We start from the raw sequence: 17,543 nt of genomic DNA on the forward strand, positions 1-17,543 counted from the left end.
TGTCAGCGCTACTTGCAATGGCAAAGTGATGACACACTAGAAACGTGCTACAGGTAAGTATGGTCTTTTGACCCTCCACTTAACAGCAACTTGACTACTCTGTAACGGCAATGGCAGATAAGCGAATGAAAATTAGAATTGGTAGAAATGAAAAGGGATGCTCTAATTTTGGATGGCAATGAAGGGATTATTATAATTTTGGATGGCAATGAAGGGATTATTATAGCTTCCAATGGCACACAAGTAATTTTCTTTAGACTCTTGAGAATCCGAGTGTTGGAGGCTTGAAGGCAGAGTTCCAGGGTTCTAATCAATTTGGAAATGCAAAAGACGGTTTTCATCCGCGTTGGAAACGAACGAAATGCCTACGTGGTCAAGATTAGTCAAGACGGAATTGACTCCGCCTAAGAACTCCAAGAGGGAGAGTCTCTAGTAAAAAAACATAAGCAAATGATTAAGAACCTTGAGAAACTTGGCATATCCAAAATACACTACGTGACTATCTTTGTAGTAAAGTTTTAGGTGCAAACTCGTTCTCGTTTACTCATAGAAAAATTACAAATTATGGGTGCACGTTCACTATATGATGAAAATTTTCATTAAGAGTATGTTCAGCTGAACTTTTATTATTTTTGTACGAATCAAATTCGATATACTTCAGACCTCAACTTTGTGACTAAATATGGCATGGCATGAACGACGGATGTGAATTTCCTTTTTTTCTCTTTAACTTCAAAGCACACTTTTATAGGGATCATTTTCCTATCCATCATTTGTTCATAGTTGCCTCTAATAATGGCACTAGTAGCAATTTTAACTTCAAAGTGCGGTTTTATATGAATAATTTTCCTATCCATCATTTGTTCATAGTTGCCTCTAATTGTGGCAATAGTAGCAATGAGACATCGCTAGTAGCATCTTCATATCCAACCGTTAGAACACAAGCCATTACTAGGTCGCATAGGGTGCCACTATGTAGCTACTAGTGATTGTCTTTGCTAGGTCTTGGATTGCTATAAGTGGCTTGAGATTGTTTATTAGTGTCGCCTTTATTAACCATACACTGTACACACCAATTGACTATCATCAACATTATATATATTTTTTTGAACGGAGAGAGCTTATATTAAACTTATGGAGCATGTTCACAATCATGGTCTAAAACCGCCGACACGCAGGCCAAAACGCCTTCAGAAATAAAACCAGAAAACAACTCTCTCCTACCAATCTACCCTAAGTCGCAAGCCACTCCATTTGCTCTCCAGTTGCACTGTGAGACTTTGAAGTGCTGAAATATTTGCAGCATCTTTTTGGCTTCTTCTATGATGAAACGACTGGTGAATTAGTTTGGAGTACTATCATTAAGAGTTTGTACCATAGCCATACAGTCTGATTCTAGCTAAATAGAACCTTTTGGTAATTTGAGAGGGTTCTGCGGATGCCCACCAGGACTGCTAGACATTCAAAGCCTGTTCGGTTAGGTGGCTAACCCCCGACCAGACTCCCGATAGCCACCTCATGCGCGTTTGGATAGCTGCATAACGCACATAGCCTGTTTCCAGCTGTGCATAGGGCTATTGGCCTGGCTCAGGGAAACACGAGGATCGGCCGTTTCCGCGGAGCCAGGCTTTGACCAAGCAGTACCTGCTCAACTACTGTGTATCCATTCACCTCCTGTGCTTCCACCGCCCTTCACTCCCTTGCAGCTCCCGACCGCACGGCCGGGAGCAGGCGACTGAGCTCGCCAGCGGGTGCTCCGGCGTGGGAGCGGGGACGGAGCTTGCCCGCGGGGACGCGCCGCAGCTCCGCCGCCAAGGGCAGCAGCTCTCCCGCGGGCGGCGGCGGAGGGGCACGCGCGGCCGGACAGCTCCCCCGCCGGTGGCCCGGGGCTGCGGCCTGCGCCGCGCTAGACCCGGAGCCGTGGATCTTGCCTCCGTTGTGGGCTTGCAGGGCGAGGTGGGGCTTGAGGAGGGGGCTCGAGGGCAGGGGCGGAGCCACCACTAGGGCGAGCTTGGGCGGCCGCCCTAGGTCCCTGTGGGCGAGCTCCGCATCAAATCCGCAGTCTGCAGCAGCTCCGGCGAGGCGCCGAGGCCTAATGGCGGCGCTGTGGCGCCCTCCGACGCGAGGAGGACGAAGGCGTCGTCTGCCAGGCTGGGATTGGGGTGACTTGGCGAGCGTGGGCCTAGTGGGCCACTGGCCTGGTGGGCTGCAGCCTCCGCCCTCCGGCCCAGGCGCCAAGCGCCCCGCGGGTCTTCGTCTTCTGGTCCGCCCAAGCATCGAGCTGCAGTCACCGCGTTACCCTCAGCGCTTGAGCGCCTGAGCCCCGCGCCCCCCACCCCCTCCACCGCTCGCGCCCCGCCGGCCGCCGCCCCGGGCAGTCGGCCGCGCGCCCGCGCCAGACCGCGCCGGCCCCCGGCGCTGGCGGATCCCGCACAGCGCACCCCCACCCCCTCCACCGCTCGCGCCCCGCCGCCCCCGGCAGTCGGCCGCGCGCCCGCGCCAGACCGCGCCGGCCCCCGGCGCTGGCGGATCCCGCGCGGCGCGCCCCCCACCCCCTCCACCGCTCACGCCCCGCCGCCCCCGGCAGTCGGCCGCGCGCCCGCGCCAGACCGCGCCGGCCGCTCGGGTCGCCCGCCGGCAGGGATCTGCCTGCAGGGCAGTAGGGCCAGCCGCCCAGCCGGCCAGGGCGGCAAGCCGGCAACCCTCGCCCCTGGCCGCCGGCGTTTCCCGCGCGGCGCACGCCACCCCCGCCGGCCACCGCCGCAGGATCCTGCAGGCCTCCTCGGCTCCTCGCCCCGCCCGTCGCCCGAGGCCCCGACCCCCGTGGCCCGTGCAGCCGTGCTCACTGCTCAGAGTCAGAGGACTGCCCCGAGCCCCTGACCCAGAAGCTTCATTTCATTTGGATTGGATTTTTAGGGATTTTTAGTCATTTGGTGATGGATAGAGAAGCAGATGAATCTGTTGTGGGTGGGGAAAATATATCTGGAGATCAAATTGGTTCAAACAGCGGTGGCATTGCCACTACAACTAGGCAGGCATCTTCAATTCCAGTAGGAAAGAAGCGCTATAAGAAATTAGGTATTGCAAAGTCTGTGCTTCATTATTTGATTTGATTATTTATAGCCAATTGACTGATTCAATTCGTGAACTATACAGATTTGAAAAGCTTCTATGCTACTACTAGTAGAAACTCAGGAAGTGATGGTAACTCGGGCCCAAGCACTCATGAAAGTGGTAATGTTGCTCAATCTGGAGAACAAGAGGTGCTGCATTCATTAGAAACAGTACAAGAAACAGTGCAATATGCTGAAAATGAGGACCAATCATCACATCAGCTTGATGTCGAAGGTATTAGGGTTTTTAATCCAGATGTTCATGTTGTTTCTGATCCGGGCCTTCGTGTAGCAATTGAGCAATTCCATCCTAACATTAGAGATGATGTTAGGAGGGCTTATTTGGTGAAGGGTCCAACCAAACCTTTTGGTCATAATTTTCCTCAAAATCCAACTACTAAGAGGATGTTTGTAGAGAATTGGTTAACTGTCAATGATTGGTTGGAATATAGTATTAAAGAGGATGCAGCATATTGCTTCTATTGCTTTCTTTTTAAGCAGCAGCCTTTAGAAAAACACTTTGGTCATGATGCATTCACTAAAGTTGGGTACAGAAATTGGAAAAATGCATATCAAGGACTTCCTCAACATGTTGGTGGCGCGAATAGCTGCCACAATAGAGCTAGGACAGCCTGTGTAGATTTTCAGAATCGAAGGGCAAGCGTCGAACATAAGGTTGAGAATTGGAGTGTTGATGCAGAAAGGAAATATGAAACTCGTGTGACAGCTTCGTTAGATGTTGCAGGTTATCTTATTGCACAAGCTCATGCATTTAGAGGTCATGATGAATCTGACTCTTCCTTAAATAGAGGGAATTTTTTAGAGATGATTGAGTGGCACAAAAAAAGGAATGATGAGGTACGGCTTGCATTTGAGGAGTTATGTCCATTAAATGCTCAAATGGTTTCTCCCGACATTCAAAAGGACCTTTGTTCTGCTTTTGCAAGAGAGGTTAAGAAAGTGATCAAGAAAGAGATTGGTGATAAACTTTTTTCAGTTTTGATTGATGAATCTCGTGATATTTCAATAGCGGAGCAAATGGCTGTGATTGTGAGGTTAGTTACTATTTAATTGCTGAATTGTAAATTGTCATACTAACCGGTGATCTCATTTAATCATATATTCAAATGTACTGTTTTGCAGGTACGTCAATGACAAAGGAATGGTAGTAGAAAGATTTTTGGGTCTTAAGCATGTGCCAGACACAACATCTAGTGCATTGAAGAAGGCGTTGCTGGATGTTCTTGCTGAATATGGTTTATCTATTGCAAGACTTCGAGGGCAAGGATATCCTGGCAGAGCAGCCGGTTTGTTGAAGAAAATGGAGAGCTTTACGTTTGTTTTGAATATGAAGTTGATGTTGAAAGTGCTTCGTATTACTAATGAGTTATCCCTCTTATTACAAAAAAAGGATCAGAATATTGTTCAGGCCATGTCATTGCTTGTTGATGTCAAAACACGTTTGGTAAACTTGAGAAATGAAGGTTGGGCAGCATTATTTCAAGAAGTCAAAGATTTCTGTGTTGCAAAAAAGATAAAGCTGCCAGATTTCAGTGAGCTTAGACCAAGATGGGGTCGTTCAAGGCTTGACGATGACTTGATAACTAAAGAACACCATTATCGTGTTGATACTTTCTTGGCTGCACTTGATGCTATTCTCACAGAGATGGATCATCGCTTCAATGAGGCATCATCAGAGGTACTTGTTTGCTTCTCTTGTCTTGATCCAAGAGATTCATTCTCCATGTTTGATATTGATAAGATTGCTCGTCTAACGGAGATCTATGATCAAGATTTTTCACTTACTGATCGCTCAAATATAAGGGATCAACTTGAGACATTCATTTTACATGTGCGAAGAGTTGATGCTTTCAGATCTTGTAATGATTTTGCAAGTTTGGCCATGAAGTTGGTCGAAACTGGGAGGCATCATGCATTTCCATTGGTCTATCGCATCATTGAGCTAGCATTGCTTCTTCCAGTGGCAACCGCATCAGTTGAAAGAGCCTTCTCAGCTATGAATATAATCAAAACTGATTTGCGCAATAGAATGGGCGATGAGTGGCTTAATGACTTGGCTTTGTGCTACATTGAGAAGGCGATTTTTAGAGCACTTGATCCGGAGAAAATTAAGAGGACTTTTCAATCCATGAAAGATCGGAAGATGAGTTTTCCACATCAAAAGCGGCCTCGAAGTCCTTAGTGCTTTAGGAAAGGTATGTTTAGACGTCCTTTTTACATTCTTCAATGTTTTATGATTAATGTTGTTTTCTAATTGACTTGTGTAAAAAAATGACAGGTTCTGTACTTCATTTGTCTATTGAAACATCTATTATTGATACTTCCATTATTAAAAGGTAACATCTTGATTCTTGTTGGTTGTTCTATCATTTTTGCTCAAAACATGCAAGCTGTCGTTAGTAGCGAAAATTTTAGAGTATGAGTCCGCCCTAGGTGAATTCTCGGGCTGGCTTCGCCACTGCTCGAGGGCATCCTGCGGGACGGCGTGGTGAGATTAGGAAGGAGGAACGTTTGGCTTCCACCTCGTTGCTCTTCGATTTTTCTGGTCTCCTCTCGTCGATGGGCCTCGTGTCCCATAGAGAAGCTTCCAAATCCCATGGGAACACGTACTTTGCTTGCGTTCGTGTGTGCTGCGAATGGGAGGGGGATTTGAGTGCTGAGGGCGAGCTCCGCCGTCGCGGCGCAACCCGTGCGGGTCGGCGGAGTGGGCACGCGCGCCGGGGCAGAGCCCCCACGGGGCGGCGGCGCACTCTGACGCAGACGGCGGAGAAGCCAAGCGAGACAGCACGGCGGTGACGATGGCTCGGCCGGGGACGAAGCTCGCAGGCGCGGCCGGGGTGGCAGAGCTTCCTCGTGCCAGAGAACTCGCACAGGCAGAGGAGAGGAGATTGGGAGGTGACCCTCACCGTAAGAAGGAAGAGGTGATGCTACTCCAGCAGACCAAGCAACCAAACACAAACTTGTATAAACCAAACTTAGGGTCTGTTTAGTTCATTTTGCAAAAAAAATTTGTAAAAGAATCTTAGTCATTTGAAGTACTAAATGAAGTCTATTTGCAAAACTTTTTGCATAGATTGGTTGTAAATCGCGAGACGAATCTAATGATACTAATTAATCTATGTTTAATCAATAATTAGCGGATGGTTACTATAGCATCACTATTGCAAATCATGGATTAAGTAGGCTCATTAAATTCGTCTCGCGATTTACAGCCCATCCATGCAAAAAGTTTTGTAAATAGACTTCATTTAGTGCTTCAAATTAGTAAGATTCCGTTGTAAAATAATGCGTTTACGGTATTTTTGGGTTTACATGTAAAGAACTAAACAGGGTCTTATCTAAGTGATACAACAAACACCCACATTGCATTCTCAAAGCCAGACTTGAGCTAGCCAGGCTCAGGGTTAACATTATCGACCGGTCCGGCCAAACCGGCGCGGTCGGGAACCGGTATACCGGTCCGGTTTGGCCGGAAACCGGTATACCGGTCCGGTTTGGCCGGAAACCGGTCCAAACCGGTTGAATTCAAATTTGAATTCAAAAGCCGCGGTGCAACCGGTTCGGAACGGCTTACCGGTCGGTTTGGCCGGTTTACTGGTCGGTTTGACTGGTAACCGGCCAAATTCAATTTTTTTTCTTTTTTGGTTTAAATTCAAATGCCGGCAAAGTGTACTAAATAAATATTTGTATAATATATTTTAGCCTAAATGAATCCTCCAACCCTCTTTTGTACTACTTTTACATTATATTTGTATACTTTTGTATGCACGATATTTTTGTTAACTTCAAATCCCCGCAAACTATACTAAATGAACGAATTTTTGAGAAAATTTGACACCATTAGATTCGTCGCACCTTGAAGTATTTTTAGGAATTTTTTTGGAATTTTTCATTTTTTGAATTCAAATTTAAATTTTGAATTTGTGCCGGTTTGGTACCGGCCCAAACTGAAACCGGGCCGGATCGGTTCCCATCGGTTTGGTGAACCCTGGCCAGCCTTAGAATTTTAGCAAGGCTAGACTTAGTTCCATAACCAAACAGACCCTCAGCTTCTTAGTAGAGGCGATCACTGGACCAACCTGGAAAAAATGACTTCACCCAAGTGATTTCTAGCAATAAAGTCCGGAGCAGCATGTCGTGTGTTAGAATCGAAACCAGCATCGACGTTAAGTTTTATCATTCCCGAGGGAGGGGCGGTATCCAAGAAGCCTTTCTCTTAGACATACTTTGGCCATCCAGCTGCAGTGAAGCACTGAAGCTGGCTCAAAGTGATAAGGTAGAAACTTTCAAACACATTAGTGAAAATGATTCCAGCAGTTGTGACTGAAAACTGTGTTGTTTATTTGTTCCCTAGATTTTTAATAAATACAAATGCATTGTAAATAGAAAAATAGCATCTACTTAAGTATTTGATAGGCTCCATACCCTTCTCTACATAATAGTTTTTTGGTACTTGATATTGCTTTAATTAGATGAACCTCGTTATAATCTAAACGAATATGGAATACAATTTTAATATTAAACGAACACTTTTGTAGGATAGATGGAGTATTTTAGAAGAGGCCCTTGGGACTTTTTCCAGTTCAATATTCTTTAGTTCCAACTTCACTTTTTAACATTTCGATTTTGAATGTGCTATCTAATAGCAAGATCACTATTCTGCATGAGAAGCACATCTAGAGTCTCTAGATGAATCAAGTTTCTTTCCATAATCCCTCTTCAAAGTATGGTGGGAAAAAAACAAAAGCCTTGCTACACCTAAGGCCCAAATCAACTCCATTTCAAAAGGTAAGATACATGGTCTTTATGGTTCATGCAAATCCTTGCAACGGAACACAAAAACCATAATAAGGGCCAAGAATGCCAAAAATATCATATGTCACCTAACTTTCACTATTCCTTCAAAATACATGCTAATCATGATGTTTCTAATCACCAAAATTCAATTAGAGTCAATAATATTTCAATCTCTCCCTTTTGGTAGTTTATGATAGCATAGCCTCCAGTATAATGATATTTGAAGCACATATGTATCTTGTTAGGCATGCGTATAAAAGCACTATGAAGCAATAACAAACAAATAAATTTATGTCCAGCTAGTGATCACAAGTTTATATAATAAAAGATACAAATGAAGCATAAAAGCATAAACACAATATCATGTCATAGAGATATAAAGACAAGCATCCATGATATAGAACTATATGGCATGACAACATAATAAAAAAAACAATACTCATGAAAGGCCCAGTGGAGGTTTAGGGAAAAACCAATAAACCACTAACACCAGGACAATACTAATTTTCTATGAACTTAATGTCCGGTATTTGTAAAGTTGTGATGCATGAAGTTTTATGTGAACCTTTTAGTCTGTAAAGTATCATACTTTTTTAATTGTTAAATTTGTCAAAACTTACTTGCATTCACTTTAAACGTCATGAAATCTAAACCGTCACTTTAGTATTATATTTTAGTATATCAGCAGAGAACAAATCCTCACACACACCGCTTTCTTCTTAAGATAGAAAGAGAATGGAGATATAATAAAAAAACAAAGACAATTAAAGTAGGAAAAGATGGTATCCTAAAGAAAAGTATGGAATACAATCTACTCTTCAACATATCATCACAGTGCATGCACATCATACTTTTTGTAATGAAAAATACCGTGCAAGCAAACATTCCCTCACATGATTTATGCCCCAAATCACATGTTTGTTAGCCCTTATAGCATATTCTGTCGTATCTTGCCAAATCAATTTTGTAGGATTTATAAATACATGCCTCTACTCCTTCCTCTGCACCAAACACATTCTTCAAAAGAATTCTAGGCTGTCAAATCAAGTTCTAACGATGTGTAATGGATGGGTCAATTCCGACTTAAATATCCAAGCACCGATGGCTAGAATCACAAAGAATACAGTTGTAGAGATGGGCCAAGAGAGAATTCAAGAAAAGAAGATCGAGAACCATGGTAAATGTCAAGCAAATAAGGTATGGAAGATAGATGAAGATGAGAAAGACTATGAAGCTGATTTTCAAGCATTTTTAAAAGAAGATGAGGAGGAGGATAAGGGCCGCTATAAGTTTAGGGCACTCATGGATGTCTCCAGGAGAACAAAGGAGAAAGCTGGATCTGATTTTCTAATGAAAGGTAAGGATTTACTAATGAAGCTATGTATTTCTATGTGCATCACTAGCGTAATATTTGAATTAGTATGAATTTTTTATCACAATCTATTTGCAATTGAAGAAGTGAATTATTCTTTCTTTCGGTGAGAAAATTTAAGGACTGTTTTATTGTTGCCGATGATGATCGCAATAGAAAGGTGATGAGTTCGATGAATTGGTGGTCATATATTTCTGATCAGTTATTTCCTCACAACTTTGCTTGTTTTACAACAATTTAGGAGGCAAAGGATGGTGGCTGGGTAGAAGTAGACATTTTTAATTGTTTTGAGTTATGATATGGCACATGAATTTTATATATTAATAATATCAATAATTGGATTCTAGATATAGATTTAAAACTTTTCTTATTAGAATATCTCAATTGAGATGGTTTATTTATTTTTTAAATGATGTTCACATGAGGGAAACTTATTCTAATTTTTAGTTGCTTCATGATAGTGTGAATATCTCTCAAGGTAAATTTCATGGTATTCAAGTTTACATTTCTTCTTGCAAAAAGAAATTAATGAGAGCCGCCATGTCTAGCTAGTGTCATTTAGCACTCATAAATAACTCATGTCCCTCTCCATTTAATTACTACATGTAAAACTAGAAACTCGTTTTCTAGATAGATTAAGTTAACTAATGCAGTTCAAACACTTCTACTTGCAGATGCTATGATCTTCCAGAAACCAACCCCTACTAATGAAGGTCCTATTACGAAGCCAAAACAGAAGCGCAAGAACCCATATAGGGGCATCCGCCGATGCCATTGGGGCAAATGGGCTGCTGAAATCCGCGATCCTAAAAAGGGTGTTCGTGTTTGGTTAGGCACATATAAAACACCAGAAGATGCTGCTAGTGCGTATGATGCTGAGGCTCGCAAGATTAGAGGCAATAAGGCAAAGGTGAATTTCCCTGACGAGGCACCACCAAACATGATGAGTAACATACCAAAGCCAACTGTTCCCGCAACGCCACCAATTCTTGTCCCAGTAGAGAAGTTTAATGCCAACACACTGGTACACCATGTAAACAACTCAAATGAGGATTTATTTTCGGTGGTGAACTTTAGTGGCAGCAATGCTTGCTCGGTTCCTACTGAGGGCTTTGGGTTACTTTCCATGAATGTGCCTTATGAGATTTCAAGGATGGGAGTGTGTCCAAGTCAAAATATTTTTTCAGCCTGTTCATCAAGCAACGGATTAGTGGACTTTAGTGGAAACAATGCTAGGTCAATTGATATTGAAGGTTTTGGATTGCCCTCTATGAGAATGTCTAATGCCCCTTCTGAGATTCCAAGGATGGGCCATTGTCCAAGTCAAAATAAATTTCCAATTGGTGCTTCAAGCAATGGATCGGGCAATGGCACTATCAAGAACCTAAATGCATGCTCCTCCTTACCACATCTTGGTATGCAGATGTCCGGTCAACGTATTTTTGCTGGTCCACCAATGATGATAGAGAGAAATATTGGCGTGCTTGCTCCTACTCTCAGCAATGCCACACCCATTGTTCCATTTGATGTGGCTAGTGTTGACGCTGGGACAAAAATAATTGATCAGCATCCTACCCTCCAGGTGGTGGAAAACGAATCTATTCCTTTCAATTTACAAGGTGATGTTAATGAGGATGTGGCTGCAGAAATCACAATGTGGGATTTCTATGACCAGCTGCTGGCCAAGGCAAATTGAAGGGTCACAGACCATATGGCTTGTGCCTTGTGGATGCCAAGAAGTGGTGAGGGCATCCACTAATCCCTAGCACTATTAGCAGTTATATCAATTCTTTATCCTTTATTTTCCTCTATTATTTTTGCACTTTTTTCTTTAAAATAAATATTTGAATCCTTTTCTTTTTTAAATTTTTATAGGATTGATGCATGGATGATGAAGATGGAGCACTCACAAAGGCTTATTTGTGGTATAATCTATTCCCAAATAAGCGTAGTTGCTATTTCCCTACCTTTTATCGTGTACCAGTTTGGTTTTTTTTTTGTAATTCGAGTAGTGGAACTTGGTTTTATGCATATTGTAATGGTATGGTTTTCATGCTTTACCTATGACATAATTGATGGTAAGTTTTGAATATGTTAATGTCAGTTTGGGATAGGGTTCAGACCCCACAATGTGTGGTTTTTGGTGATGCATGCTTGTTTATTTGTCCATGTTTTCTAGTAAGTATCTTTGTTACTTGTGCATCTATTATATTTCATAATGATTTTTCTTTTTGGTTTATTCCATGATTCCATGAAAGAGTGAAAGAGAAATCTCTGCAATTTTTTTTTTGCGAGGATACAAGGCCCATTGACCTTTAGAAGGTGGCTGGCATCTTTCCTGGATGAGCAAAAGGACCGGAGTGATAGCTCAAATAACCTCCTTCCCTTTGACGATGTTATAGTATGGAAATGGGGGCATGGTCGTCAATTCTTGATAAAATTTGTTTACAATCACCTGATTTGGGTATTGGGATGTGTGGTCGAGGGAAAAAAAAGAGACATATCTAGTGCAAACCGCGACTTCGTAAAAATCCATGCAAATCACAGCAAAAAAAAGTCATCTAAATTCAAAAAAAATCACATATGTAGATGATATGATGATACAACATCTTGTAAAATATCTTGTCCAAATTTGACTTCGTCTGTGAGATATAAAAAGAACAAATTTCAAGCCAGGAAGCTGTCTAGATGATTTGTTAGAAATTTATTATTTTTATATCTCACAAACGAAATTGAGTTTGGATAAGATATTTTACAAATTTGTGTATCATCATATCATCTATATGTGTGATTTTTTTAGTAAATTTAGACAACTTTTTTGTCGTGGTTTGCATGGGTTTTAAAGAAGTTGTGGTTTGCATGGGTTTTAAAAAAGTTGTGGTTTGCACTAGATATATTTCAAAAAGAAAAGTGGACGTGAGCTTATGGCTTAGTGCTGTTGTAACCCTGGGCTCTGTATGATACTCCCTCCGTTCCAAAATCATCTCAAAGTTTGACCAAAATTATAAAGAGAAATATAAAAATTTATGACATCAAATAGGTGCACTATGAAAATATAGCTAATAAAAAATTTAATGATACTTAATTGATATCATAAATATTATTATCTTGCCATATAAATTTGGTCAAACTTGAAAAATTTTGACTCTCCAATTTTTTTGGAATAATTTATAATTTGAAATGGAGGGAGTAATAAAAAATAGCCCAGCAGTTGGGTGAAGCACGCTCGGCCGCGGATTCGTGCCGAACTGCCGATCGATGGTTTTGCTTCTCGGCCGCACATCGAATCGAATCGAGGGAAGCCGGAGCGATAACTGCCACGGCCACGCACACCACAAGCCGCAGCAGCGGCCGCTCGCCGGTCCTGTGTGCGCGGCGCCGGTTTGCATCCAGTCCAGGGGGCTCTAACTAAGCTAGGCAGGCGACGTGCACGTCCACACACCACACACGATCAGATCAGATAGTTGGGGAGTGCTCAGAATGTCTGGAAAATCTTGCACGCCCACGATCCGAAACGATAGGCGAAGACCAGGGAACAGTGCCGAAACACACTAGTGTAGCTAGGACGAATGAAGACAGCAGGGTACAGCTAGGCTCCCGTCGGTGAACAGTCGCGCACGCTGTTTTGCTCCAAACGGAGGGCCGCCGCGCGCAGAGGCGAGGGCGCCAACGCAGCGCACGCACGGCGCACCAAAGTCAAAAGCAAAGCAATGCGTACGTGTAGCGGCCTAGCGGACACCAGTGTCGTCGTCAGCGCACACGCCTAGAGTAAGTAGCCGGCCGGGCAAGCCACGGCAGCTCCCGCTGCATGCGCACGACGCGTGCCGGCCTGCCGGGTGCTTCCTGCCCCGCGCGCTGCCCGCCACCAGGGGCCACGGCGGCCGCCGCGCGATCTTTCTGTTTGGTTGTTTGGCCTTGGGCCAGAAAAGCAGGGCGAGGCGCGCTCGCACGCCCCCGGCGCCGCCGGCTAGCCAGATGCGGCGCCGATCGGTGGGTTCAGCGTTGGCCGTTGTGAATTGTGATGATCAGCCACGCGGAATCACGGGCACTACACGCCGCTGCGGAGAGCAAGCAGGCGAGGGCGTGCGTTCCGCGGCGTGGGTGCGCGGCTGATGCCGCCGCCGAAGGCTCCTCTTTAACGGCCGGTTGGTGGGTGAGATCAGATCAGATCAGACAGCCGCGGAGTGTACGTACACGAGCACTCCAGCTGCCCCAGCTGCTGTAAGCTGTATGTGTGGCGCACGAGCCGTGCAGACGACACGACTGCCTGTCTCCAAGGCATGGGCACCGCACCGTTGACCCCAGGAGCTGTCCTGCCTGCCCCCTGCGCCCCATAGCCTAGGGATCAAGTTGGCAGCCGGACTTGCCGTGTTTGGTTGCAAAAACCAAAATTTAAAAAAAATTCCGACACCTGTATGGAGACTTAAATTTAGACGAAATAAAAAACACATTGCGACTGCTGTCTGTAAATGGCGAGACGAATCTAATGAACCTAATTAGGTTGTAATTACATACTAAATTGCTACAGTAATGCTACAGTAAATTAACTCTAATGACGGATTAATTAGGCTCATTAGATTCGTCTCGCGATTTACAGACGAGTTCTGTAATTATTTTTATAATTAGTCTATGTTTAGTACTTCAAATGTAGAAAGATGTCTTTTCAAAAAATTTACGGGAGCCAACCAAACACGGCCTTGGTATTCAGGCCTTGGTCTCGGCGCGCCAAAATTTAAAACGCGGTGCGGGACCGATCGGGAACAAGCGACGACACGGACGCGCTGTCGGATTAGCCTGGGCCAGCGGCCAGCGCCACTTGCGATCGGCGGCGGCGGCCTGCGAGACAGCGAGAGCATGGGTCGGGCGTTGGGCTGGACGCTTCGGCGGCGTCACGGCGTGCACAGAGCGGGAGCTAGATTATTTAGCGAGAGCTCTAATGCGGGCGTGTAGCTAGTCGATCTGCTTGGAGGTTGAATAAGGAACGCCCAGTGTGCCCTGACGAGCATTATTTTTCCAAGCAGCAGCGATGGGGCTCACGACGAGATTTAATTTAACTAAAACGACACACAAAAATTCGACCTCGAGCGAGCACAGAAGTTTGGGGTGGAGGTTAGAGAGAGTAATAGTATAAAAGGGCACTGTTGGATGTCTCTGCAAATCATACGCTACAGGAATGGAGAATGGCCCAAAAACTATTTGAGGCAAATGATGGAGCGGTGCTCTTTCTCGGCTTTGTTGCTTCCTTTGGTCAATCTTGTGGTTGGCTCCCTTGATTCTTGCAAGAAAAATCAGAGGAGGAGGAGAGGAAACATCAAATGATTAGAAGTAGTTGTTGCTCCGTGGCATGCACTACACACCTATGACTATGAGTGTCTCGCACTTCCAAGAGTGCAAGAAAAGGCCGGAGTGGTTGGTCTCTCTGCCCGGCGGGTGGTGTTCAGAGCAGTCTAGCTCCAAGCTTGTCTAGGATTCGGTGTCCAGCTCGCCCTGTCGGTGCTCCACTTCGGCGTCGACAACGAGTCCGTGCCTCTGTGGAGCCTCTGTTTAGGAGTTGACGGCCGGCGGCTCCCTCACCCTACAAGGAAGAGTTCATGGAGCTTTTGCTTGGTGGATGCAGAAGAAGATTGGCTTTGTGGATGCCTGAACAGTGGAGCAAATTCAATCATCAAGGGGCGGATTCAATTGTAAAGTGATGCTTTTCCAACTTTTGGCCGCTCGAAGAAGCTATCCTTGCTTCTCCAGGAAGCTGGAAAAGCCAAAAGCTCCCCCAAACAGGGACCTAATCTCAAATCTTGTTTAGTTGGGTGAAAAAACTTGTTGGAATGTTACATCAAATTTACCGATGCTAATTAGGAGGACTAAACATAATATAGTTGAACTCCAGGTGCTAAACACTAAGTACAAATGACCGTAGTCATGTGCTTGTCTTTTAAATGTCACCACTACAGGTACGTGTGGATCTTTGACTGTACCAAAAGTGTCACCACCGTGGTTGTTTGCCGTCGTTTTGTGTGTTCCGTTGCAACTCACGGGCATATTGCTAGTTACACATATAGATTGAAAATTATGAGATGAATCTATTAAATCTAAATAAATAATCATTAAAAATATTTAATATTCCTAATTAACATGAAAACATTTGAAATAGTAAAAACCTGTCGAAAAGGCCTAGAGAAACCGGTGCGGTTGCTTTGCCGAAAAGGCCGGCCGAGGGACGAGAGAGCCAGCCGTCGGGATGAGTCGCGGACTCTGCTAGTGCCGACGTGTCAAGTTGCCCCGGCACCAAACGCCGGCGGTGTTCGCAGTAGCAACGGCAGCCACAACTCACAAAGGGAGATTCGCGATGACAAATTCTTACATTCTTTCCCCCCTTCAGGCACGACCGTATTAATTAACCACCGCTAATTACCACCCATTATCCATGCATTATCCCCTCCATTTCTTTTTACCTCGATCAGCACCAGTCTCCTTTTCCATCCTTTTCAGGTCGGGGAACTCCACCGAGAGCTCGAGTCTTTGGTGTTGTTGTGCGCTGTGGCCTCGCGTGTGTGCGTGCGGGGGGGGAGGGAGGGGCGTTCCTGGCGGCTCGTTGGCAGCAGCCACCCTCGCTCGCGCGCGGTTGCGGCGGCAGGTGACGACGCGCCTAAAAAGGCCCGGAGAAACAGGTTTGGTTGCTTTGCCGAAAAGGCCTGCCGGGGGATGAGAGGGCCAGCCGCCGAGACGCGTCGTGGACTCCGTTAGTGCCGACGTGTCAAGTTGCCCTGGCACCAAACGCCGACACCGGCGGCGTTCGCAGTAGCAATGGCAGCCACAACTCACAAAGGGAGATTCGCGATGGCAGATTCTTACATTCTTCCCCCCCCCCCCCCCGCCCCCTTCAGGCACGACCGTATTAATTAACCACCGCTAATTACCGCATATTCTCCATGCATTATCCCCTCCATTTCTTTTTACCTCGATCAGCACCGGTCTTCTTTTCCATCCTTTTCAGGTCGGGGAACTCCACCTAGAGATCGAGTCTTTGGTGTTGTTGTGCGCTGCGGCCTCGCGTGCGTGTGGTGGGGGAGGGGGCGGGGGGTTCCCGGCGGCTCATTGGTAGCAGCCACCCTTGCTCGCGCACGGTCGCGGCGGCAGGTGACGACGTGCCTAAAAAGGCCCGGAGAAACAGGTGCGGTTGCTTTGCCCAAAAGGCCGGCCAAGGGAATGAGAGGGCCGGCCGCCGGGACGCGTCGTTGACTCTGTTAGTGCCGACGTGTCAAGTTGTCCTGGCACCAAACGTCGCCGGTGTTCGCACCAGCAATGACAGACACAACTCACAAAGGGAGATTCGCGATGGCAGATTCTTTTGAACGAGTACCATTTTTTAAAAAATTTCATAACATATACTAACATTTTGAAACAATGGATTCAACATTTTTTTTGTTCTTCTCCGACGATGGCGCCTGCCGCCACGCAAAGCGTTTAGTTTTCAATCTCATTTTTATGGTTTTCCGATGGGGAGGAAAAGAGGTGGGAAAAGAATAATATAATAATAAGAATACGAGGATCATGATTAAAGGGAGAAAAATAAAAAGAAGAAAAAAAGAAAGGACAAAAGGAAAAGGTAGAGAAAATAAACAGAAAAAATAAAATGAGAGAGAAAAAGAAAAAAATATAAATAAATAAAAGGAAAATTTTTCTCATAAAAAGTTGAAACAATTGAAACCCTTTCTCACCAAGATTAAGCTCACTGTATCCCTCACAGAGGCCCTACTTGTCAGGCCAAAAAGTTTGACGAGAAAGAGGGGAGATTGGTTTCGTCAATGTTTCCCACCAAAATCTTAATACTTTTTACACCAGCAATTTCTTATACCCTCACCTCTTATACTCGCGTATTACTTTCCTTTAGCAGATACTTTTACTTTCCTTTCCATATACATTCACCTATAATTCGTGTCATTATTTATTTTGAAAGGATAATAATTGACATCACTGTTTATGGAAGATAAAGAAATCTATAAAAAAGTTCAAACAATTGAAATTCTTTCTCACCAAGATTAGGCCCACTGTATCCCTCACAGAGGCCCCACTTGTCAGGCCAAAAAGTTTGATGAAAAAGAGCAGAGATTGGTTTCGTCAATATTTCCCACCAAAATCTTAATACTTTTTACACCAGCAATTTCTTATACCCACCTCTTATACTAGCGTATTACTTTATTTTAGCATATACTTTTACTTTTCTTTCCACATACATTCACCCA

The 17,543-nt window shown here is 44.7% G+C and overlaps 1 protein-coding gene across 1 annotated transcript; it reads left to right on the top strand.

The window, feature by feature from the left end:
- The first annotated feature begins 9,032 nt into the window (after positions 1–9,032).
- Positions 9,033–10,999, top strand: LOC120713461. Its single transcript, XM_039999419.1, has 2 exons — positions 9,033–9,288; positions 9,978–10,999. The coding sequence occupies exons 1-2, from the start codon at positions 9,033–9,035 to the stop codon at positions 10,997–10,999; spliced, it is 1,278 nt and encodes a 425-aa protein (XP_039855353.1).
- The last annotated feature ends 6,544 nt before the right edge of the window (positions 11,000–17,543 follow it).

This window comes from Panicum virgatum, chromosome 6K, assembly GCF_016808335.1.
Source record: "Panicum virgatum strain AP13 chromosome 6K, P.virgatum_v5, whole genome shotgun sequence".
Taxonomy (NCBI): Eukaryota; Viridiplantae; Streptophyta; class Magnoliopsida; order Poales; family Poaceae; genus Panicum; species Panicum virgatum.